This window comes from Protopterus annectens, chromosome 2.part2 (genome assembly GCF_019279795.1).
Source record: "Protopterus annectens isolate FY-2018-M chromosome 2.part2, PAN1.0, whole genome shotgun sequence".
Lineage (NCBI taxonomy): Eukaryota > Metazoa > Chordata > Ceratodontiformes > Protopteridae > Protopterus > Protopterus annectens.
The window spans coordinates 1,133,840,316-1,133,865,497 of NC_056730.1; the positions used below are offsets into that span (position 1 = coordinate 1,133,840,316).

The following is a 25,182-nucleotide window of genomic DNA, read 5'->3' on the forward strand; positions in this document are numbered from 1 at the left end:
TGATAAGTATATTTCTTGGCATTTTAACCTTTCCGAGTTTTGCAGTGTCCTAATTTTTCCTGACTGAATTGTTTTATATATTTTCTGGCATTGTTTTCTGTTCGCATCTGTCCTGCAACTGTTTTCCCCTCTCCCCCACCCTATTCTTGTGTTGTTATAGTTGGTGGCTTTGCAGTTGCCCACCCCTACTGTAAATTTGATCTGGGACACCCCTCCCAGTCTGGTGTTCACTCTACTTAATACAGAGAGAACATTTGAGAAGGCCACCCCACTTAGGTTCTTAACCTCTGCTCCTCCTTCTCTCTTCCTCTCTCCTTGCACTTTACTAAAAAAAAAAAAAAAAAAAAAATAGCACTTTATTTTGCTTTTGCCTCTTCTTAAAATACTCAGTTGTATTTATTCTGCTGCATTTATTAATGCTTGGTAGTAGCCTGATTAAATTGTAACTGTTATTCTACGCCTTTCGGTCTAAGCACTTGGGCTTCAGACCAGTTGTTTTACATTAAGAAGGTTTGTGGTCTGCACTGTTGTGGCAGGACAGGTAGCTTACATCCTTCTAAACTGGGAATTGCTGATTGAAGGCTCAGTGTCTGTTACTTTAAAAGTGTATTAGTTCTGGTTTAAGCACTTGGTTTTCATGCCAGTTATTTTACATTAAGAAGGTTTGTGGTCTGCACTCTTGTGGGAGGAGAGGTTAGATTCTGCCCTTCTGAGCTGGGAATTTCTGGTTAAAGGATTATTGGGGCTGCTTATTTTAACTGTTTCTTTCTGAAACTGGTGCACCTTGTTTACTGTAGCATAGACTAGATTTGAGCATGCTGAATCTAGCTCTCTTTGTATAACTTGAGCACTAATCCAGACCATCTTTTTTTGGAGAAACTTCCACTGCACCCTAGTGGCAGGAGTGTGCAGTTAGAACTTGTCTGACTGAAGACTGCTGGAACAGGGCTCATTTTTGAGCTTTTTTACTGATTAATTGGGTAATTTGTTTAAATCAGTTTGCTCGTTTTCTATTGTTATATATAAAAAATTGTACTTTATTCATCTGCTTTTACTGTATTTGTGTTTCTTCCTACTTTATTGCATTTATTCTGCTGCATTTATTACTACTTGTTAGTAGCCTGATTAAATTGTAACTGTTATTCCAAGCCTTTGGTTGAAGCACTTGGGCTTCAGACCAGTTGTTTTACATTAAGAAGATTTGTGGTCTGCACTGTTGTGGCAGGACATGTAGCTTATATCCTTTTAAGTTGGGAGTTGCTGATTAAAGGCTTAGTGTCTGTTATTCTAAGAGTGTATTAGTTCTGGTTTAAGCACTTGGGCTCTGGGCCAGTTATTTTACATTAAGAAGGGTTGTGGTCTGCACTCTTGTGGGAGGAGAGGGTAGATTTTGCCCTTCTGAGATGGGAGTTTCTAGTTAAAGGCTTATTGTGCCTGTTTATTTGAACTGTTTCTTTCTGAAATTGGTGTGCCTTGTTTGCTGTAGCATAGACTAAATTCAGACCTGCTGAATCTAGCTTTGGTTGTATAACTTGAGCACTAATCCAGACCATCTTTTTTGGAGAAGGTTCCCCTGCACCCTAGTGGCAGGAGTCTGCAGTTAGAACTTGTCTGATCGAAGACTGCTGGAATAGGGCTCAGTATTTAGCTTTTTATTGGTTAATTTTTTTAAATCAGTTTGCTCATTTGCTACTGTTATAAAAAAAATACACTTTATGCATCGCCGCTTAGCTAGGGTTAAACTATTCCTGGTGCCATAAAGTCTGCTCTTCAAATTTTCCCTTACAACTAGCCATTTCTTCAGTTTTAGCACTCAAATCTGTTTCTTTGAGCTCAGCACTTGTTCAGAACTCGTAAGCACTAAATAAGCAACAAATTACTACAGCACTCAACTTTCCTAACTTGTCTAGAGGAAAACAGTTTTTAGTACTTAATAAATAAGCACCTATCCAGGCATGTCTAAGGTTCAGCTCCTAGTGTTATCTCCTGTCTACCTGATGAATTTGGGCATCTTGGGGCAATGCAGCAATTGCCTCATGTACTCAGACAACCCTCTCCTCCTACCACCCAACACTACAACCTGTGATAGAGGCATATATACAGCCAAACTGGAAGCAAAGCTCTCTTCACCCATGACTGGACTAGACAGTCAAGAGGAGAAGGTAAACACTTGCACCACACCATACTCATCACATAGTCCCTCAAAACCTACACCACCAAGACACACACATAGCATCACAAAACACACGCCTACATTCATGGAGGCTCTCAATAAAAATCTGCTCAAGCAACAGAGATCTCCAAAGCAGAAATGCATGCAACACCCTCCAACACAACAAAATGACACATAGCCCACAAACTCAGTGTGCCACTCAACCACAGCCCATAAGGCATAACAATGTACCCAACACTATAGTCATAGGTGACTCTATAGTCAGGCACACTGATGTTCCACTCACCAGGCTAAACAAGGAGAAAGTTACTGTCAGCTGCCTGTTGGGTGCCAGGATCCATCACACAATGCACGCAATCAGGTCACTCCACAACAAGTACAAATATGACTCTGTCATTGTCCATGTTGGTGTGAATGACCTGAGATGTACCTCTCTGGACTACATGAAAAGAGACATGGAGGCACTCTCCGATCTTGTAGCCCAGGCAGGTATGACTCTAGCCCTGAGTGGCATCCTGCCATCACCCAGAATGATACCACAGTACAAGGACAAAATGATTGACTTCAACAATTGGCTAAGCTTCTGGTGTCATTCTAAGGGGATCCAGTATCTGTCTGCCTGGGATGACATGATCGACAGACCACGATGCTTTGCCGGAGATGGCCTGCACCTGTCGCCCTTGGGATTCCGGATATCGGCTAAGACTCTTGCCACCCTTATAATGCCTTTTTTAGGCAAGGTTCAAATGACACATTCACCACTGTAACAGGTACAAGCACGCAAAATCTGAGGGTAATGCTACTCAGTGCTAGAAGTCTGAACCTCAAAATGCATTCACTCAAGGCACTCCTTAAAATGGAGAACATCAACATCTGTGCAGTGACAGAGACCTGGTTCAAGGCTCCAGAGAGCACCCCTGCATTACCAGGCTATAATTCATACCATACCTTACGACCACCTAACCTGGATCGAAACACTAAAGGTGGAGTCGTGTCCATATTCATTAAGGATTTCCACACCTCCAGGCTAGTTGCTCAGCATAATGCATCCGAGATTATCTAAGTGCAACTAACTCTGGGCAAGACAGAAATCCAAATTGTAACTTTCTATAGATCCCCCACCATGCCCAAGGATTCCCATTCCTCATTTCTTGACACACTGCAAAATATTAGGGTACAAACCAACACCCTAATAATGGGCAATTTCAACTACCCCACCATTAACTGGGAAAACTACTCATGTACCAACTCTTTTGCTCAACGTTTTCTGGAATTCATAAATTCCAGTGCCTTGGATCAACTTATCCACACCCCTACCAGGGGCAGCAATATGCTAGACCTGGTTATTACCAACATAGGTGACCGGTGTTCCACACCAGAGGGAAATTCTTCTTTGGTCAGATCCGACCACAAGCTAATCAGCCTAGACAGCCACATCCCGCCCCCACCCCCCCATTAGGGAAACCACCATAAAAAATTTCTCCAAAGCCAACTTCACGCTTTTTAAAACAGAAGTAGCAAACTTCACAACACCCATGCAGACAGACAATAGAGGTATGACTGCTGAATACTACACAAATACACTTTATAATCACTTACATGATCTGGTGGTCACCTGCCATAAACAAACTCTACAACAGAAGAAAGAAACTGTTGCAAAAAAGAGTAAAATCCCATGACTGGAAGAACTCCCCTGTCAGCCTCAGTAAGAAGCTGAGATCCCTCATAAAATCCTCCAAAGCTAGTTATGAAAACAAAATTGCCACTGATTCTAAAGGCAACCACAAAGCATTCTATAGCTATGTCAAGAATCTCAATGGTAATACTCAGATCTGCTCTGAGTTACAGCACAATGGCACTAAATATTCAGAACCAACTGATATTGTCAACATCCTGGCAGATAGGTTCAGTGCTAACTTTACCCCCCCCCCCACCCCCTAGCCCATCTCTATACCAGAAGAATGCAAAGCTCCTGTAATCACAGCTGCACAGATAAAAAACATGCTCTCCAAAGCCAAGAACACTCCATCCATTGGACCTGACAACATCCCAGGCTGCGTTCTACATGAACTACAGAATGAACTGGCACCCCACCTAAGCACCATGTTCAATCATAGCCTAATGGTGCACAGTGATGGTTATCCCACTCCACAAAGGGGGAGCCACCACGGACCCCAGGAACTACCACCCCATTAGCCTAATGAGCCTGGTCTGCAAGGCCATGGAACGTATCATCATGGAACTTATAAACAAAGACAGTGGTAATCTCCAAACTCTGGACCCCACCCAGTTCAGGTTTGTAAAAGGCAGATCATGTCTCCTAAACCTGATTGACTTCTTTGAAGCAGTCACCAAAGCCGTAGACGAGGGTAAGGTGGTTCACACAGCATATCTAGATCTTGTCAAGGCTTTTGACACCATCCCCCACTCTGGAATTATAGATAAACTCACCAAACTAGGTATAAATCCCTATGTCACAAGATGGGTTGCCAACTGGCTCACTGACATAACCCACACTGTCAAAGTAGCAGACTCCAAATCTGACTTCAGACCAGTGACAAGTGGAGTACCACAGGGTTCAGTCCTCGGTCCTCTCCTGTTTGGTATCTACTTTTCTGAAGTACAGGCTAACACAGAAGGTCTTTGGCTAACGAATTTTGCAGATGACTGCAAACTAGGAGCCATAACTGAAACTCCTAACAATGTGGACATCCTACAAAAGGGCCTCACTGAGACAGATGCCTGGTGTCAAAGCCATGGCCTCAAGCTCAATGCCAAAAAGTGCACTGTCATCCCCTTTGGTAAAAACTCTGTACTCATGAGCTACCACATAGGTGGTAGTCTACTTAACACTGAAAGTGTGATAAGAGACCTTGGGACCTTGGGATACAGGTGGACAGTAGTCTCTCCTTTGATAATCACATCATCACAGTAGTTAGGAAATCCTTCTACGTGGCACACCTCATTACAAAAGGTTTCTCATCCAGGAAAAGAGAGGTCACTCATGAGACCCATTATAGAGTATGATGCCCCTTTTGGTATGTACCTCACAAGACATCTACAACAACTGGAAAGGCCGCAGAAAATACCTCACAAAGATGATTACTGGCCTCAAACAGATGCCTATGCAGAACGTCTCAAAATACTCCAGCTTTACTCCGTTGCATATCGCCTATTCAGAGGCAATCTCTGCCTAACTTACAAAGCTGTGTCAAACCCAGAGCTGTTCGACATGCTTCACTTAAAGAAATCCCAATCACTCTGAGCTACACGCTCTAGGGACCTAAACCTTGTCACCACAATAAACAAAACAAGCTGGAGGGATAGATTCTTGTCCCAGAGACTTCCCATACTCTGGAACAAACTACCTATCTATATCAAACAGTCCCTCATTAGCACTTTTCAAGAAAACTCTTGATGATTGGATGGGAAATAGGAAATTCACCTGGGGGATCACCTCTGTGCCTCTGCTCAACAGAGGCACAGGAAAATTATTTTCTTGGGTGGCGAAAGCCAGGGTACCTTTTTGGCTAGGCTTGTACAGTCCCTAGGGCTGATAGCCTAGTACCTACCTATGAACCTATGAACTTATGAACTATAACCAAATCTAATGCAACAGATGACTCTCTAAATTCAAATAGTGTAGCTAAACTATGGAATCACATCCCACTACCACTGAAATTAATTCTGAATCCAAACTCATTTAAAACGCAACTAAAACTTTCCCTAGCAACTCAATGAAGTTGCTGCTGTATATCTCCAGGATAATTACCAGTGTTATCTTTAGCTTGTCGTATTGTCATACCATTTATCTTCATTCAGAACTTATGCTCCACAACTTGTATTCACCAATACCTAACTAGTTTTACTAGTATCTCCCACTATATATGTTGCTTTATCATGCTGCTCACCACCACTTCTATACTTCTAATATAAACTTTATGATATCCATGTATATAACTGTCTCTAAACCTACCTTATACCCCACCTCTTAATTATAATATTAACATCATCTGCCCTACCTAGTTTCTTCCCTCAGCTCCATTTATTTGAATTTCTCGGTACTAATCTCATGATTTATTATTTATCTAGTAAATTCACAAATGTTGTTGTTGTTTGTCTTTCGGCTTTTCCCGGTTAGGGGGTCGGCACAGCGGAACTCCGGTCTGCTAATGATTGGCAGTAGATTTTCATGAACGCCGAGGTGCCAGCTCGACGTTCAACCTTCAACGAAGGCACGCCCATTTACGCATGTCTTTCGAATGCCCACCTAACCCTGGGGAGGACATGAAGTCTCCACACAGAAGGCACTCCCTGCACTCCAGCCGAGAATCGAATGGGAGAACCTCTTGCTGTGGGGTAACAATGCTACCGCTGCACCACCGTGGCATAATAATAAATTCAAGAATACTCCTCTTGAAATGCTCAGTATACAACATCTGTTAATGCGTAAGTATATTTTATATTTTAATATTTGCCTCTATTTCATATACTGTAAATGTAATCTAATTAACAAATGTATATGTAACTGTTAATGTACATTACTTAATGTCTCTTTGTAAATATCACTGACTGTTTAAAAATGTTAAAATATGTTGGAGATTTTCTCCACAGGCCTTCACTGAAAAAGTTTTTTTTGGGTAAACCGAGATGGACACACCTGGTAAACAAAAGCAAAATAAATAAACTACACCAGGCATTTTTATTGTTACTGGCAGCTGGTCAAATGATAGCTACACCAAATACAATTTTGAAAGATGATGAGGGAACAGCTCCCAGGTCTTCATTTTACTTCCAAGGGATTAAAAGATGATGCATAGTTCTACAGAAAAGCCATCAGGATCAGGTTTTTGTCCCTTTTAGAGACCACTGCATCAAGGTTTAAAATGGGATTGTGTTCTCCTAAATATGTTCTACTGAAGGCCAAGCTAAGAGAATAAATAAATACATACATGCATACATAAATAAAAGGTCTAGAAACCAGTATCTGACAATCTGAAGAAGAAAAATGTAACTTGTAAGCTTGGCATCATTTCAGACCATGAAAACTCTTTTCACAGTATCTGGATTCTCTGCCTCATGATATGAACTTTTATAAAACTAATAATGCTGTGGGGAGAAGGACAACAGCCCTGCAACAAACATTTCATCTTAGAAAGGAAGACTCTTACATAAGGTATAGATACTGTTGTGTGTAGCAAGAAGTCTTCATATATTTAAAAACTTACAGGATTCAAGGAAAAAATATCAATTATCTTCTGAATCTCAGCCATCTGCCCACAGCTCTGATGATGGAATCACAGATGCTTTAGGTAAATTTCATAATGAAAATCATTAGCTTTAGTCGATAATCTGATTCTGCTACTTTGGTTATTCCTGCTTTACCTGATCTTTTTAATGCATCTTTTGCATGTACAGAAACTCTTCTGTTTAATGAATAAGTGAAGATGTTGGATAGATGCAGTAAAATGTTTATTCATCCAACATACTGGCTCTAAGGGCCAGTAATTAATTGGCTTATATGTTATTTTATCAAACCAAAACAAAATATTATCACAGGAGCAAGACATTGCAAAGAATTTGTCAGATTCTAATAAAAAGGAAGCTTTAATCACAAAGGCCAGACATGCTGAATCTTTTTGTAGTCAAGCAGAAAACCATGCACATGCTGCTGGGTCAAAGGCAGCTATGACAGGCACTGGTAGAAACAGACATACTTGGTTATATTCAAATAATTTGCCTGAATGTTTTATTAGCCAAATTCTAGGTATTCCTGTTGCACATAACTTTTTTGTTTTGTGATCCAAATGCAGACCTTTTGTAACACATCCATGAGAAGGTAAATTCTACTCAGCATCAGAACTAGAAACATCATGCAGCTGTTCTACCATTCCAGACAAATTATATAACTAGTAAATATATGCAAAGAAAGCCAAATCCCATCCATCAATCATCTTTTTCTAAACATGCCAAACATACTTCTTACAGACCTCCATACAGAAATTCTGATCATGGTGATCCCTACATAAACAATATTTTATTGGCATCTTCCAGTGTTTGCATGTATCTGAAAACCTGGTATGGTATGGTAGTGGTTGTTTTGGATGAATCACATTTTACTGAATCATAACTGACTGAACAAACTTGACTGAAAACATATTTAACTGCAAACTGATTTGACTGAACCATGATTGACAAATTTGTAAAGAACTAATAATTCACTTCTCTTTTCTCCACTGTTGTACAACTGTGGAGTTAGTATATTTAAGTACAGGGATGTGGGAGCGAAACCCCCACTTGGAATGGTGCCTGGAGTCTTGATCCCTGCAAAAATCAAGTTTTGAAGGAATGTTTGGTGTAATAAAGCTTTTTAGGCAACTGTGATTCCATGAAATTAGATTTTAGTTAAATGTATTTTAGTTACATCTGTTTCATTAGTTGTGACTCAATGAAAATAACTACATTCATGCATTCATCATTCTCGCTCTCTCTCAGTCTATATATATATATGGGTTCATATTATGTCATCGAATGCACAAGAGTTCAAACGAGGTAATATCGAACAAGGAAGTTCGAAATGCAAGAAGTACAACACAGAACAGTTATTTTTTTTCCCAGGGAAAAAAATTGCTGTTCCTGTACAAAAACAAAAAAAAAAAACATGTACACTTTAAACTTATACTAATGTGGGGGGATTTGCCCACCACATCCCCCAACATGGGGGGGCTATGCCCCCCACACACCCCCTACTTAAATATACCAACTCCAAGATCGCACCACAGTGGAGGAAATAGCAAAAAACATGCTGTATTTCGTTTCTCCATGAGTAAAACCACTTTGGAATATAACTTATTTTGTATCAGGACAAAAGGCTGCATGTTGCTTCGATACATTCAGCAACATTTGTAACATAATATAGTATTTTTATCAATATTAAATTGCTGTTATATTCTTTTTCCACAATCATTTTGATCACACATCTTTAATGACTAATATTCTAGTTTATACATTAGTAATTATATCATGCTGTTTGCTATAGCTCTGTTTCAAGGTTTTATTTTTTATTTCATTATCACAAGCAATCCTTTCTTTTTCTTCTGCATTACAGCAGATTGTCTTATTGAGACAAAAACATGCTGCTTGCTATATCTCTACTAACACACCTATTTTTTTATTTTCTGATTTTCGGCAAACAATTATTTACTTGTGTACTGGCCCCTAGAATTTGACCTTTCTGAGTATGATACTTCTCAGAAGAAACAGACGGTGAAATCAGTGTATTTTTTTAAATAAATCTGCATGTTGCTTTCTACTACATTGAACTTTCCTAAGATCAGCAACACTTGTTGCAAACAATGCCATTTTGTAATCAACAACCAAATGTTGCACGATGCTTTCCAGTGATCAAGCATACCTGTGAAAGCAATATTATTTTTAAATTAATAACAGATGTCTGTAGGTTTCATATTCTTTACAGCAATCATTGCTTATTAAGGTAATGCATTTTTGTGACTAAATGTTCCCCAATATTATTTTCTACACATAGCATACAACCTATTTATTGAGTAAATGTTTTTGAATCAAGAGTCTGCTAAAGAATTCTTATTTCTAAAATGTTCACTCTGGTGGTGTGGCATTTTCCTTGGTCATGATGAAATTCCCTGAACTGATGGTGATATAAGCACACATACATACATATATACAAACACACACACACACACACACACACACACACACACACACACACACACACACACACACACACACACACACACACACACACATGCGCACACACATGCGCACACACACATACACACACACATGCGTACGTACTCATACATACATATGCATTCTTTTGCAAAATCTGTCTTTTCTGTGTAGATTTATGGGATGGTGTGTAACTCTAATATTTAGAATTTAACAATACTGTTATATTCCAAAGTATAATAAATGTATTTTTTGTCTTCTCCTGTTGTCTGAGCATTTTTTATTTCAATTTTTCATATTTTCTGTGTCAGTATTTATAAAATATCAGAGTTCTGCTAATATTCAGATGTATTTGATGCATGATTCTTTACTCTGCATCATCCCCTTATCCTTCATCACATGTGCCTGACTCCAAAATATAATATTTGCCTTGTGATACCAATCAGTAAAAGAGCAGATACAACATTCCTTAAGTTTTAGAGGTAGCCTAACTCTAAAGCTAGTGTAGACCAGCTCTGTCAAAAACCAGAATCAAGTTATATACTGACAGAGAGCCATGTAAGAAAAGTGACCATAGTTCTGATACTATACAATATGCAAAATGCATTAAGAAAGTCATCCGTTGAGTTCATGAAATGAAAGTAAAATGTTTTTCTTCAACTGGCTACATGATTTTTGCAGAACATCAATGTCTTGAAAGAATAGCTGCACTAAGAGGAGTATCACATGAATCGATTCTGGTTTTATTATTAACTTTCTACAGTACAGTCATCAGTGATTTAAAGGAGGGTCTGTACAATATTCTTGTGAATCTGCTAAAAGAATGGACTGAAGGTATTATTCTCTACAGATGAAAAAGACAATGCACAACCGACACACTATTAGAATGAAGGATATGATCCAAAACACATGGAAATTCAGTGTCTGTAACTGTAATATTTTGTCTTTAACTAGACTGTTATATTCCAAAGTATAATTATTGCATTTTTTTCAGTCTTTTCCTGTTGTCTGTAAATCATCAGCAAGTCATATAAAATTATCAGCCAAACAGCCATAAGGGTTTTTTTCATTTCAGCCCTACGTTTAGGCTATTAATTTTGGTAGCTCAACTGCACCTTACAGCGATCACCCTCTAACAGATATAAGTGTACATACATGCACTGACTCTGGCTACAACACTACGCATTGCTTGGCAACAACATGACCCTTCAAATAGTTTCTGGTGTGCAATGGTAGACCACATCACCTTCCCCCACCAGGATGGATAAGCAATTGCTTGCTTCCCTGAGAAGGCTTGAACAGTGTGTGTCCCACTATATAAACCAAGGGGATAGTAAAGGCATAATCCCTCTAAGCCACATATCTAGCTAGAAAATTCTTGTAAAATTCAGTTCAGTCCAATTTAGTTGTTTAAGGGCAGAACAGTGATGAGTTCTAAAGGGGTGATTTGCAGCAGACATTTTTTTCTAGCATTGTTTTAGCTTTGTTTGTGTGTGGACATTTATAGGTTAGTAAACAGTAGGGAAGCATACAGTAGGGTAGGTAGGAGGTAGGTTTTAGCTATGGATTCTCTAGCTCTGTCTTTCAGGTAGGATATTGCTATATACAAGAGGCCAAGCTTTTGATGTTTTTAATAACAGTTTAGAAGTGTAGTTTCAAGTTGTTCTCAATTGTGACTCATAAGAATTTTCTCTTAGGGAGCTATTCAATCAGGGTTTATTTAATGAAAATATTTTGACAAGAGTTTTGCTTTGGGACAATGTTTTTGGGGTGAAAGTAGTAATTTTGTTTTTTGGGTTAAGTAGGAGTTGTGAGTTGTTAAGCCAGGATTCTATGTATATAAAAGTTTTTTGGGTATTTTCTAAAAGTTTGTTAGGTTAGAGGCTGTGCAGATGAGTAGAGTCATTCGCATACTGTACAAGAGTCGTATGCTAGGAAGCAGTGTGTAGATCATTTATAAATATGTTATACAGGAGGGGTCCAAGTATGGAACCTTGTGGTATTCCTACAGTAATTGGTATAAATTGTGAGTATTCATGCTTCCTTTTGACTGTTTGGAATCTGTCTGTTAGGTAGCTGTTAATCCAGCAGAGGAGGAGGGAGAGAGACCCAAGGAGAAAAAGTTTAGTAATAGTTTATGGTGAGAGATGGTGTTGAATTCTTTGGACAGGTCTAGGAGTAAGGACAATACTGAGTTTCTGGTATTTCTGATTTGTTAATGGTATCAATAAAGTGAAGTAGGGCAGTAGTGGTTTTATGGCTGGAACGAAAACCCTGTTGTGAGGGGTTGAGAAAATTGTTTATGGTAAGGTGTTGACGTAATTGGGAATGGATGCAGTTTTCTAATATTTTAGATAATAGTGACAGGATGGCTATTAGTCTGAAGTTGAAGTAGTCAGCAGAGGCTCCTCCTTTATGAAGAGAATGTATGTGTGCCTTCTTCCATATGGCTGGGACATAAGATTCTAAAATAAATCTGTTTATTTGTATAGGCATTGGATAAGACAGAGCTTTAGCTGCAATTTTTAGGAAGTCGGGAGGAAGGTTGTCTGCAGCAGAGGTTGTTGTTTTTAGTTTTAGAAGATATTTTCTTATGATGGAGGTGGGGACAGGTTTGAGTGAGAAGTGAGCTTCCATGGGGTTTTGTTAGTGGGGAGGTTGGGTTTATGGTTGGGTTGTCTTTGATAAGTGAGGCACTGCTTAAAGGAAGTATTTGTTAAAGTTATTAGTGACTGTTGATGAAGTTTCTTCTGGGGAGGGAGTGGGTTGTTGACTTTGGACTGAGTTTAGTAGATATTGGACCAATGACCAGAGTTTTTTAGAATTATTTTGGTGTGCTTACTGTAGGTTAAAGTAGTGCAGATTTTTGTATACAATTATATAGTGTTGGGTTTTCTTTCTTATCTGTCTTTAGTATAGTATCCTGGGATTTGTTGGCATGCCATGCATTTCAGGCCTTGTCTCTAAGCACCATTAGTTGCCTATTGTTTTTAGATAGCCATGTGGCTGGATTAAGTTTAACTCTTTTTTTTCCTGATTGGAGCATGTTTATTCAGTATATAGGTAAAGGTTTTATTAAATTCAAGGGTGGTTTTGTCTAAAGAAAGAGTTTTTTAACATATTCCAGCTATATTACTTGACACTGTAGATGAAACTGTATACATTAAAATTGGATAGGTCATGCACATTCTTTTATGTATAATGTTTTATTGGATTCCATACACGCCTGTTCACAAAACTGGGCAGGTAGTCACTTAAGGTGATAGAAAGTGTGCCATATTTATAGATATTACTGGGTTTAGATGAAGGAATCCAGTCTAGAGTAAAGACCTTAAAGAATGGCTTGTTATATCTGGTGTATTGATTAGCTGAGAGAAACTATAGAGGCAAATACTGGCAGTGAGATTATCAGATACAATTTGGGCCCAGACAGTGTTTAGGTCCCCATAGATCATGGTTTCTTGGGATACAATGGCAGATGCCCAGGACACTATTTCCTCTGCTGTGCTGATGTTACTGTCAAGGGGAATATATAAGCTTATGATGCATATGATCTTATAAGAGTTTAGCTTAAGTAAGACAATAAGAATTTGCATAATTGAATGAGAGATGCTTTTTCTGATAAATGGACAAGTTCAGGTGCTTTGGGTATTTAATAGCTACCCCATCTGCATTTTAGATATAGGGTCTGCTTGAAGGATATTAATCCTGAGGGGAGGATTTTGATGTCTCTGATTTTGGGTTTTAGCCACATTTCTGTGATACTAAGGATTCCAGGGTTGTAACGAGATATGAAAGTATGCAGTTCAATTTTTTTGTTACAGATGCTTCTAAGGTTAATGTTTATACATTTTACACTTGTTTTACCTGAGCAGCAGGATAGGTTTAACATTATTAATAGTTGTGTGGACCATTATGGGAGAGGCTGTTGTGGTTGTACCTGCACTGGGATGAATGTTGCCACATAGGTGCAGACTGGATAGGGATAACTGGAATACACAATGCCTCTTGTTTTTAAATTTGTTCTTTGTGACTAATTTGTGGGTTGGTTTACTTACTTTTATATACATTTGTTCGAAAAGATGGATGTGAGATAGGTTGCAAAGGTTGTGGGCTATACTGGATAAAATATGGGGGTAATTTCCATTCAGAGCAATGGACTGAGCATTACACATATGACATGTGTTGAGAGGTATATGAAAGTTGGTTATGTGTGCAAGAAAGAGGAAGGAAGTGAACTGTAGTACTTTGAATATCACACTAATTATTATGTGAGTGTTCAGTTAGTGAAAATGAAAACAGGACACTGATGGAGGGCTCAATAGAGTTTGACTGGTTTGGGGTTGGGTGAAATGGGACCTGTTGTTGAGTTACAATGCAGAAGGAAGCCAGCTGAAAGAAAGAAAAATGGTAGGAAGTGATTAGTGCGTGGGTGATGGATGGGGCAAAGATATGGCTTGTGAACAATTTTGTGATTGATGGCAGTGTGGTAGGTAGATATTAGCTTAGGATAAGTGTAGAGGATGTGGGGGTGGGTGAGAATTGGGGGTAGGGTAGGTGAGTGAAGTGAGCCTGGGCATAGAGAGGGCAAATGGAGTGGGCTCAACCAATCAGATACTTGAATGAAATGCAGTTACTCACCCCAAAGATGGCTTTCCACCAAAAACAATCAATGAGGTAAAATGTTTATGGATACAAAGATAAGGTCTTCAAACTCCAACCACTTGAGGTGAGTCAAAGCATTTATTTTTTTGTTATGATTTTTATTTGCTCTTTCCAGGGAAACTTTACACTGCTAGAGTAAAATATGCTAAAGTGTTAATTTAGCTTCACCTTAAGCAGTATAAGGCCTCTAGGTTTGGGTGGGTGTGTCCTTTTAGCAGATGTTCATAGATTCATAAATTCATAGGACAATACTAGGCTATTGGCCCAGAGGCCCTTATATGTCTAGCCAAGAATTCTGACCATATTACCACAATGTCAGCACCTGTTTCCCCTGTCCAGCAGGGACACAGGTGGGATCCCAGGGGTGTATTTTCTGTTTTCCATCCAGTCATCCAGGTCTCTCTTAAAGAGGGCTAGTGAGATGCTTTACTTGATATGGAGAGGGAGTCTATTCCACAGATGGGGGAATCTTTGGGACACAAATCTATCCCACCAACTAGTTCTATTAATGTCACAGACCAGGTTGAGGCCTTGTATGCAGGTTGCGTGAGTTCAGTTTAACTTGGATATGCAGCAGCTCCATCAAGGCTGGGTCTGAGATGGCCTTGTATGCTAGACACAGGCCACCTTTGAGCAGTCTGTATAACACTGAGTAGAGGGACAGGGCTTTTAGCCTATCTGTATAGGATAGGTGTTTGAGACCCTGGATTCTCCTGGTTAGGAACCTCTGTGGTCTACAGTACAGTCCTCTGTGGTCTCTCAAACATGCTACATGTGCATGGCATGGTACATGCCGAAGGGGGCACTGTATTCAATAATGGATCTGATAAGGGAGAAGTAAGGGATGTTATGTAAATATGATTGCTGCTGTTATACTCCTTATAACTGCTTGTAATTGATTTGTAGAGCTTTTCAACCCAGGCCTCCGCTGAAAATCGACATGCATCCTGTTAGACTGTAAAATAAATAAAATTAAATGACCTCACTGTTCCTGGATGAAATACCCTTACTTATGAGGTGGGACATGTAGAAAGCATTCTGTACAATGGAGGTAACGTGGTGGTCAAAAGTTAGTTTGCTATCAATCTGGGTGCCCACATCCTAACAACTGATTGCATGCTTTGCACATTGTTATTAATGTGATGATTAGCAGGGGTGCAATTTTCCCCTAAGGGGGTAATGATGCATTTTTTGGCATTCAGTTTGAGGCCATGCTTCAGGCACCAGTCAGTTTGGATAAGGCCCTCTTGGAAGATGTTCACATCACGAGGGGAATTTAAGACAGCACCCAGCTTGCAGTCATTTGCAAATTTGGTCAGCTGCAGATCACTGGATTTGGCTTGCACCTCAGAAAAGTATATCCCAAACAGTAGAGGCCCCAAGTCTGATCCTTGGGGTATGCTGCCTGTTATGGGTCTACTACTAGAGTTGGCTTCCCCTATTTTGACTGAGTGGGTTCTATCAGTGAGCCAGTTAGCTGCCCATCTGGTAACATATGGGTTGATTCCTAGCTGGGAGAGTTTATCTATTATGCCCGAGTGGGAAATAGTGTGGAAGGCTTTTGCTAGGTCAAGGTAGGCAGTGTGCACTGTCTTCCCATCATTCATCACTTGGGTGACTGTTTCAAAGAAGTTGAATAAGTTTAGCAGGCATGAGCTCCCTTTGACAAACCAAACTGTCTGGGGCCAAGCGTTTGGAGGTTGCCAATGTCCTTGTTTATAAGGTCCATGATAATGCATTCCATGGAATGCAAATCAGGCTAGTTAGATTGATGGGCCTATAATTGCCTGGGTCAGTGGATGCTCCTCCTTTGTGTAGAGGGATGACAGTGGCTATCCTCCATTCAGCTGGGACGAATCCGTGCTAAAGCTTTGGTTGAATAGAGTGCCTAATGTTGCTAAGAGCTCATGCCTGAGTTTATGTAGGACACAGCCAGGGATGTTGGCAGGTCCCATGGAGGCTGTATTTTTAGTCTTTGAGGGCATTAAAGACCTGCTTCCTAGTGATGAGGGGAGGGGGGCAGGTGCTGGGGATGTCCTGATTTACTGATGGTGGGGATGGGGTGTGACGTTTTCACAGTACCTGTGTGCCAGTATGTTGGCTATATCTGCTATGTTTGTGTATGTGGTGTTCTTGGCCACCAGTTCAGAGCAGATTTGGGTGTTACTTTTGAGATTGTACACATATGTGAAGAAGATTGTCTTAATGGATGTAGCCAATTTGGACTTGAAGTTAGCCTTAGAGGATATCACCAGTGACCTTATTTGCATGTTCAGACAAAACAGAAATTACTTCCAACTTGGCACCTGCTCCTTCTTGGTTCTGGACTATAGTACAGAACACCCTGATGCAGAAATTATGGGAAATTATATAATTTAGCAGTTTAATTTGATTCTTAGAAACTGCCTTACATAGGTTTTGACTGAAGGCATTTCTCCTTTCCTGCTTTTGCAACTGGAATGACATTCAGCTGTAGATGTTCCATTGGTAATGAGATTGTCTTAACTTTTGCAGCAGAAATTGTCAGTTTTATCTATAGATTCTGCAAAAGTAATTGATTCTCCTCATTTTTCCTGTGGATAATTGCCATGCTGGCTCTTATCCCAATTTTCTGGCACTGTTACTTGTATCCTAGCCACTTTGTGATAATCATTCTGTTGCTCAGTAAAGCAAATGTAGGAAATATTGTCATGGAACAAGGGCGCTTCAACTGGTTTCTAAAAGTTATAGCAGTATTTAAGGTGCATAACTGAGAGATAATACAGCAAGGACTGAGACAATGAAGATAAGTCTAATACAAGGAAAGTACTGTAAAGAGCAGACTTTCTGAAGAGTTACTGGTACTCAACTTCTATTGTGACAGAAGTGGATTCCAGGCCTCCAATTACTGCTGGTAGTATGAGACATGGTTCAATCTCAGAAAAAAGGTACTCGGGATATGCAACACTTCACGTAGACACTTCTATTTATTTATATTTTGATGATTAGGCTAGCTTCTATTTTCAGGATATACTTAAGGTGGCATTTATGAAAACTATCAGAAATTTTCCTTGATAGCCACCTTAGAAACTTTTACACCATGCAAGCTACCACCAATTTAGCAGAATCAGGGCATCTCAGGAGTGCAGTACTCCATGCCCATGCTGATGCTGAACTGCAGTGGAAATTGAAGTGCCTGGTCTGGGAAGAGAACCCACAGTCATTTGATTTTCCAGCATCAAGAGTAAGTCTACTACCTGTTTAACCACTGACAATGACTATGCTCTAACATCAATACACTGAAACATCATATGGAACAAAAAGGACTGAGACTGTGTGAAATGTTTTGATGATTTAACAGTGAGCTGTGGGCAACTGTAGGGAACCTAAGAATTACTCCAATAACACTGGTACTATGATGAAATTGAATCAATACAGACTTAGGCTGGTGAGTTTAACACTGGTAGTACCAACAACACATTCCACACAATTCTGGAACAGTATTCTCATTCCACTGAGCTACAAACCAAACAGGCTGGAGGTGCCACAAAAGTCTTTTGGAAAGTGAAGGTTTGACCTTAGAGGATTTGGTTTACTAGGTAAGACTTACTGGCACAGAACACACCAATGGACTAATTCGACACTAACAAGTCTCCTCTCAGTATACTGTAGAAAAGACGGATAAAGCAAACAAGATGTACATTTCAAAGCAGGAAACCTTTTAGTAAATTAAAGTAATTAAATACTCATATCTATGATGACGGCAAAGTTATAACCTTGTCTTATGCAATGCAGTGCTAGAACTGTTGGAAATGTTTCTTGCCATGGTTTCCTTTTTTTCTTTTTGTAAGAGTTGTGTCAAGAAAACATTGTATTTATTTGACATTTATTTGACATTTGATTACCAGGAAGTCCCATTTTCAGCTGTGGCCCAGGGAGAAAAGCTCCATAACACATAATACAAATTGTATATTTTATGATGTTGGAGAAAGTAGAAAAGGTGTTACAATAAATTATACAACTGAGATGAATAGAAGGAAATAAAATCATGACTACATCATAGATGGGCAAAAAAAAAACCCAAATCTGTATATATAATTATCTAATTATATCTGCATATTATGGAGAAAGAAGAAATAATAAGGTACAGAAGATGTAGAAACAGTAACTTGACAGTAAGAAGAATAATATCAGCTAAGAAAGGGCAAAGGAAGGGGGAGAAAAAGATTGCAAAAGAAGATTTTAAGATGATGACATAGAGGAAATTAAGTGAGAAATAAAGGTAGGGGCTAAAAAAATAGTGGGTGCCTTGTAGATTGCAAGGAGGCTGATGTTTGAGAGAGAGAGAGAGAGAGAGTGTAACAGAAAGAATATAGCAACGGGACAATAAATGGGTCAGTTGAACCTGGAAAAGCCAAGCAAAGAGCCTGGAGTTGAGAAGGTATTTTTTTTGCGAATGCTTAAAAATGTGACTTGTATGTGTTGATATAATGTCCATAGGAATCTTGTTCCAGGTTTTAGCCAGTATGCAGAAGTACAAACTAAGTCATACCTTTTTATGTTTATGGGTTTCAAGAAGCTTTTTCTCAGATGTGAAAAGTTGATGGTTAGGAAGGCACTGTTTGAGAATGTTACTGACAGATCAACAGTGGAAAGGATTATATATATCATCGTGTGGACAAGTACAAGTTGAGTGTACTTGAAGTAATTGGTTAACTAAAGCCATTTTAATGTTTTCAGAGCACAGCAGTAATGACTTTTACATGATAGATTGGTTGCAAATCTAGCTACCTTGTTATAACATAGATCTTGTTTTGTGATGAGGGAGATTTGAATATTATTGGTATGAACTGGTCTGGTGAAACATACAGTAGAGAAGGTAGAAGGTATGTGTTTGCCAGTGTGATTCTGGAGGAGCTGGTAAGGCATTTTTTAGCTGTGTAAAGCATAACAAGTTTTGAGGTGATTTTTATAGGATTTTGTATATGAAGATCAAATTTCAGTTGATCGTCAATTGTGATGCCTAGTAACTTGGTATGAGATATAATTTTTATTTGTGTGACTGAGAAAAATGCTTTTGAAGCTGCTTTTGAGAGGTGTTAGAGATTTGGGGAGAAATAGTAATAGCTTAATTTTATTGAGATTTAGGAAGAGCCAGTTTTCACTGAACCTGTTTTCAGTAGAACTAAGTAATGGAGAGTGAAAGGGGAAGAGCATTTGATGAGCAGATGAGGGCAGAATTGTTTGCCTACTGGATGAGGGAAATCATAAAACAAATGATGATTTTATTTCTTTGTTAGACCAGGAGAGGATTAAAGCAATGCATGAATATAACAGGAAACGTAAGGAATGTTTAATGCCATAGCACATCAGTTGCATATCTAACAGATTAGGACAAAGGACCTAAGTGGATGATTAAGTGATTTATCAGGACGCATTAATGGAGAAAAGAATTATGAAATACAATGACCTCAGAGTCATAAATATATCTGCCAAAGGAATGATACAAGGTCACTTTGATATTAGCATGCATAAAGGCAGATATTTGAAGTATGAGAAAAATGCCATTGCCTTTGCATCATTACACTTATTACAGCCTAACTGTGTCAAAGTCCAATTCCTAAGCAAAGACCACAGAAAGAACACCCTTTGCACAGGGTAGTGGGGATTAAGATGAGCTTAAGCAATATGACCGCTAATACTGGAGTGTGTGTGTGTGTGTGTGTGTGTGTGTGTGTGTGTGTGTGTGTGTGTGTGTGTGTGTGTGTGTCTGAGTTTAGGTGTATACATGTATCCATTTTGGAAGCTCGAACTTTCAAAACTTTGAACTTCATATGGACAAGACTATAAAATTAAAGTTTTGAAAGTTTGAAACTTCAATAAAAAAATAAATATCTTATTCAGTGGATGAAAGGTTACATCCATGATCTTCTTTCAACTTTTCCCGGTTAGGGGTCACCACAGCGGATCACCTGTCCGCTCATGATTGGCAGTGAAGTTGTACAGTGTCGAGTTGCCAGCCCGGCGCCCAACCTTCCACAGAAGGCACATACATGCACACATTCACACCTAGGGCCAATTTAGAGTGTCCAATCCATCTACTGCATGTCTTTGGGATGTGGGAGGAAATAGGAGCACCAGGAGGAAACCCACACGACCACAGTGATGACATGCAGACTCCACACAGAAGGCTCCCCAGCCGAGGATCGAACCAGAGAACCTCTTGCTGTGAGGTGACAATGCTAACCAGTGCACCACCGTGACCACCCACATGAAAGGTTACATCCATGATACTGTTGTAGTTTAATTATAAGATCACCGTTGTTACTGAAATATGGTCATGGAACACTCAGAAGATTTGGTTTGCTAATAACCTAGCATTCTAGAAAGTGTTTAACGTTTGGAAATTAGTCTTTGAAAACCACTGCAACATGCAGCAATGTATAGCGCACACCACACGCAATACAAGGGATGGACCCAAAGGGAGATTTGCTATTTTAGTGATTCCAGACAATCTGCATGAAGGCAGTCACTTAAAAAAAGCAAAACAACTAGAAGAATATTAGGGACCCTACAAGCGAGAATTTCAATTTATAAAGAATTGGTTTAGTAAAAAAAAATGGTAGTCATACGAAACAGATTGTCAGTCAAAAATGCAAACTCGGAAACAGACAGGATGAGGGACTTCAGGGGAGTAGCAGATTACTGCTAATTAAACATAAACTACTGGGGAAGCAGACCTGCCAGGACTTTGAATCCACACAGGACAGTGATAATCTTCTAGTCCAACTGGGTCAGGCAGCATTTTGTTTGTGCTAAAAAGTCATTGGGACAATATGGGTTCTTGGAAGTAAAATGTTGTTAAAACATATAGTCAGATGGCACAGTTGACTTTTCAACATACTGACATGATAAAATAAATCAAACTAATCAAGACTGTAACAATTATCTGATTCTCTCAAAACTCATACAGTAGAAAGTTTGTCTTTTGCCAAATGCTTGGGAAAAACAATACCCCAGGATACAGATCTAATGTGACATTCCTTATATCAGGACATCTTCAGATACCAAATTCTGTAAACTTCCACCGAAAATTAAAATATATTATAGTCCTGAAACATTCAGGTCAATGCAGTAGTAATATATATGAGGATCTTGGTAGCTTTGGTCTCTTACCACATCCCTCTCTTAGACAAAATTATGGCAGAACCATGACTTTTATATTATTACTCTGATCAGAAAAAAAACACAAGAAAGATAAATGGGAGTTTTTTATGTGTAGTTTACACTTTACTGGTTTATAGCTTTTCTTGAGAGAAATGTCTTTATGAAATCCTCAGCCTTGGAAAAAGCTGATGCATAATTTCTGTAATAAAAGATAAAACGAATAACAGATGGAAATCAAACTTATTCTGCATGTTTAAGCTCACAAGTACTGGCCTAGGAATATCAATGAAGTCCAGAGGCTACAGCTGTGACATCAACAACGAAATAAACCACCTGGGAAATGTATGTGTGATAGCAGGTATTCAGCAAATAATAGTAAAATTAAAGAATACAGCAGACCCTGGGAATTGTAGCCTACATGCAATTGTTAAATGTAAAGCAGCACATAGTATGTTTAAATTTCTAAAGTATTTTTTCCTCAGAAGTTGGATGCAGAAAACAAAAAAGCTTTTCAAAACTTTCACAGCAATATCCTCATTTTACAGCTTACCATGACAGAACTGCATATTGAATATCATAGACCAGCAGCAGTTGTTAACACTGCTGCATCACAGTGCTTTGTTTTTCTGTTTTGTTTCTCAAGTGGTAGGTATTTTTTTCAGAATCTGTGTGTCCTATGAGAGTATGGCGTTTCTACCAAGTACTCTGTTTTTTTTCACACATCTCAATAATACACATATGTGAACTGGCAATCTTTTAAATTGCACATTAGGTGAAGTTGTGTGTGTGTGTGTGTGTGTGTGTGTGTGTGTGTGTGTGTGTGTGTGTGTGTGTGTGTGTGTGTGTGTGTGTGTCCACACCTAGTATCCTAACCAGGACTATTTCTGCCTTCTTTTCCATGGAGAACAAGCACGGGCTCCAGTTCCACTTTGAGACTGAACTAGATTAGCCACATAATCAGAGCATGAATGAATGAGCTGAATATGCATTGAAGCTGAGCTCTGAAACATGTTATAAAATCTGATTCCAAGAGTAGAAAGAATGTATAAGGTACACTGGCAATGCATTGCAAAGTAACTATATTCTAACTAGTAAACTTACTGTCAATCTGTACTCTAGATAAAATTTGCTGTATAGTATGATGACCTATGTCCTTCTAGCACAGTTCAATCATTTACTGCAGAAATGTATTGCTGCCTCCCAGATGTAGGTATCATATCTCTGCAATGCCCATTGAATTCAGCAATGCAGCCCTCATGTAGGATTCACGGCGTTGCCTGTACCACATCTACGGCACCACTATTGCTATAGTTTTGGGCATTGATCACATCTGAATTGAAAAGCATACGTACCCACAGAAAGCAACCTGATTTAATATGCAATACCATATCATTTAACCACTAACCTTAAACAAGGAAACCCTGCGCCAGCCAAAGAAGGATGAGAGCAAACTGATAGAAACAAAACAGTGGCAAAAGAATGGAAAGGAGGGAATAGGAGGGCAAAACAGAAGAGCTCTAGGTCTTCCTTGTAGTAATTCTATATAGCAGGGGTACTACAAAAACACTCGGGAAATCCAGTCACGCATATCACTGCTACATTCTATACAGGTGAAATATACTGTGGATAGGGATGAAAACATGGCTCTAATAAACAGATGATTTCTAAATACTACACATGCAGACTAGATCCAAAGCGCACATCACAGTGCACATATTCTAAACTAGCTAGACTAATGCATCTCTAAGAATGACACACAGTATTTGATTGGAAACTCACCATAGTCCTCTTAAGTTGCTTGCACAATTTAAAACTGGAAATGCATCTACAGAAGCTCATGCAAGAATACAAGAGCCCTGTTTTCAAAACAAGACATTCTCTTCTGCATTTCTTTTTCAAAAACATTTTGAAAACAGGGCCCTCTGTCCTCTAAGAGAATAACACAACTCTAACATCATCTGACCTACCGTTCTAAGACTCTTACCTTTTTAACATCCCTGACCAGGTGATATAAGGTGTTTGATGGACCATGTCTCTGAAAATAAATAAAGAAAAGTGAAACATGAAACAGTTGTGTTTCTGTACATTGAGACACTTTCCCAAATAAAAAGGTATATTTTGCTGATCTGTTTCCCTCTGCTGTATACAACACAGTGTTCTCACCATTATTTAATGTATGTTCATCTTAAAGTTAGTACCTTGAAAATCTGAAGCAATGACAGTGTGAGTCACAATGTGCCAGTATAAAAATGTTCTAGTAGATAAACTAGCTAAGCCATTTAATTTACCCCAAAATAATGAACATTAATGCAGCAAATCAACAACAAAAAATCATCAAAAGAAGTTGGAGCCAGAGATATTCTTGCAATCACATATGTTATAGTCCAGCTAACAAACTAGGGGTGTTTTGGTACTTTGTGTAGTACTAGAACACACATATACATGCATGCTTTTGAATAACATTCAGTTTCAAAAGTTAGTGTCTCTTGAAAATTTTAAGTGCATGACATAAGAGGAAGAAAATAAAATGTATATTTATTTAGCTGGTATTTAGATGGTATTACTTACTTTTATAATTCATACATTTTAGCTTCATACAAAACCCATTAGATGGAAATAATTATTTTCAAAGATGACTCAGTGATACTGCCTGGGAAAATTACTTGTTCAGATTTAGACATTACATAGGATGATGTTGTAGGAGTCCAATCAAGCGCAGGACTGCAGGATGGAATTAGTAAGTGAAGGACTGATTTCATTACTTACATGTGCTGTCACTGACTATACATCACATTGACAGAAAAATGGCCAGGGAGATAAAAAACAATGTCTTTACAACATAGCTATTCTTGAGATATAGTATAGCCTGACATTTGGACTGTTGATGGTCATAAAGAAATTATGACGAAACACTAAAAAATTTCTAATGCAGTCTTGCAGTACTATAAGGAAGCAACAGGAAGAAGGTGCAACTGTTTTATGCTTCTGATTTCATGGACTAAGTGGGTCCAGTTATAAATGGCTTGCTTTTTGTTTAAACTGACTTACTCCAGTGTATGTCTACTTTATAAATAGGTCATGTGCTAGAGTAAGTAATTAATACTGAGAGCAAGTCTTTTGGACCCTCAGCCGGTGCCTAGGACAGAAAATATTTGTAGCAAAGTAAAACTTGTAAATGTGCATTGAATACCTGAGGTGGGCACTGATGAGGTGAAGAGAAAGATCAGTTCAGTGGGACAATCAGAAAGTAAATGGGGTTCTACAAAGATTATGTATATACACAGACACCAAAGTTAATAGCTGAGTAGTCTTAATGACTAGTGTTGGGTACAATATCAGTCACCCAATGTAATGTAATGGTCTTGGCAAATAGTAGTCTTGTTTAGTTAGGAACTCAGTTTACACATGGGACATGTCTTATGAGATGGGGAAGGAACAAATTACACTTTTCCATAACACAAGTTCTGCTAATAGGTATTAGGCATGTTGAC

At 38.8% G+C, this 25,182-nt stretch overlaps 1 protein-coding gene across 6 annotated transcripts in view; it reads right to left on the minus strand.

Moving 5' to 3' along the window:
• TRPM3 (transient receptor potential cation channel subfamily M member 3) overlaps positions 1-25,182 on the minus strand; it is a 2,946,644-nt gene that overhangs the window by 573,650 nt on the left and 2,347,812 nt on the right. For all 6 annotated transcript variants that reach the window (XM_044064372.1, XM_044064373.1, XM_044064374.1 and 3 more), the window contains one exon: positions 23,676-23,726. In XM_044064372.1, the coding sequence (XP_043920307.1) occupies positions 23,676-23,726 (51 nt within the window). The remainder of the gene's footprint in view (positions 1-23,675; positions 23,727-25,182) is intronic.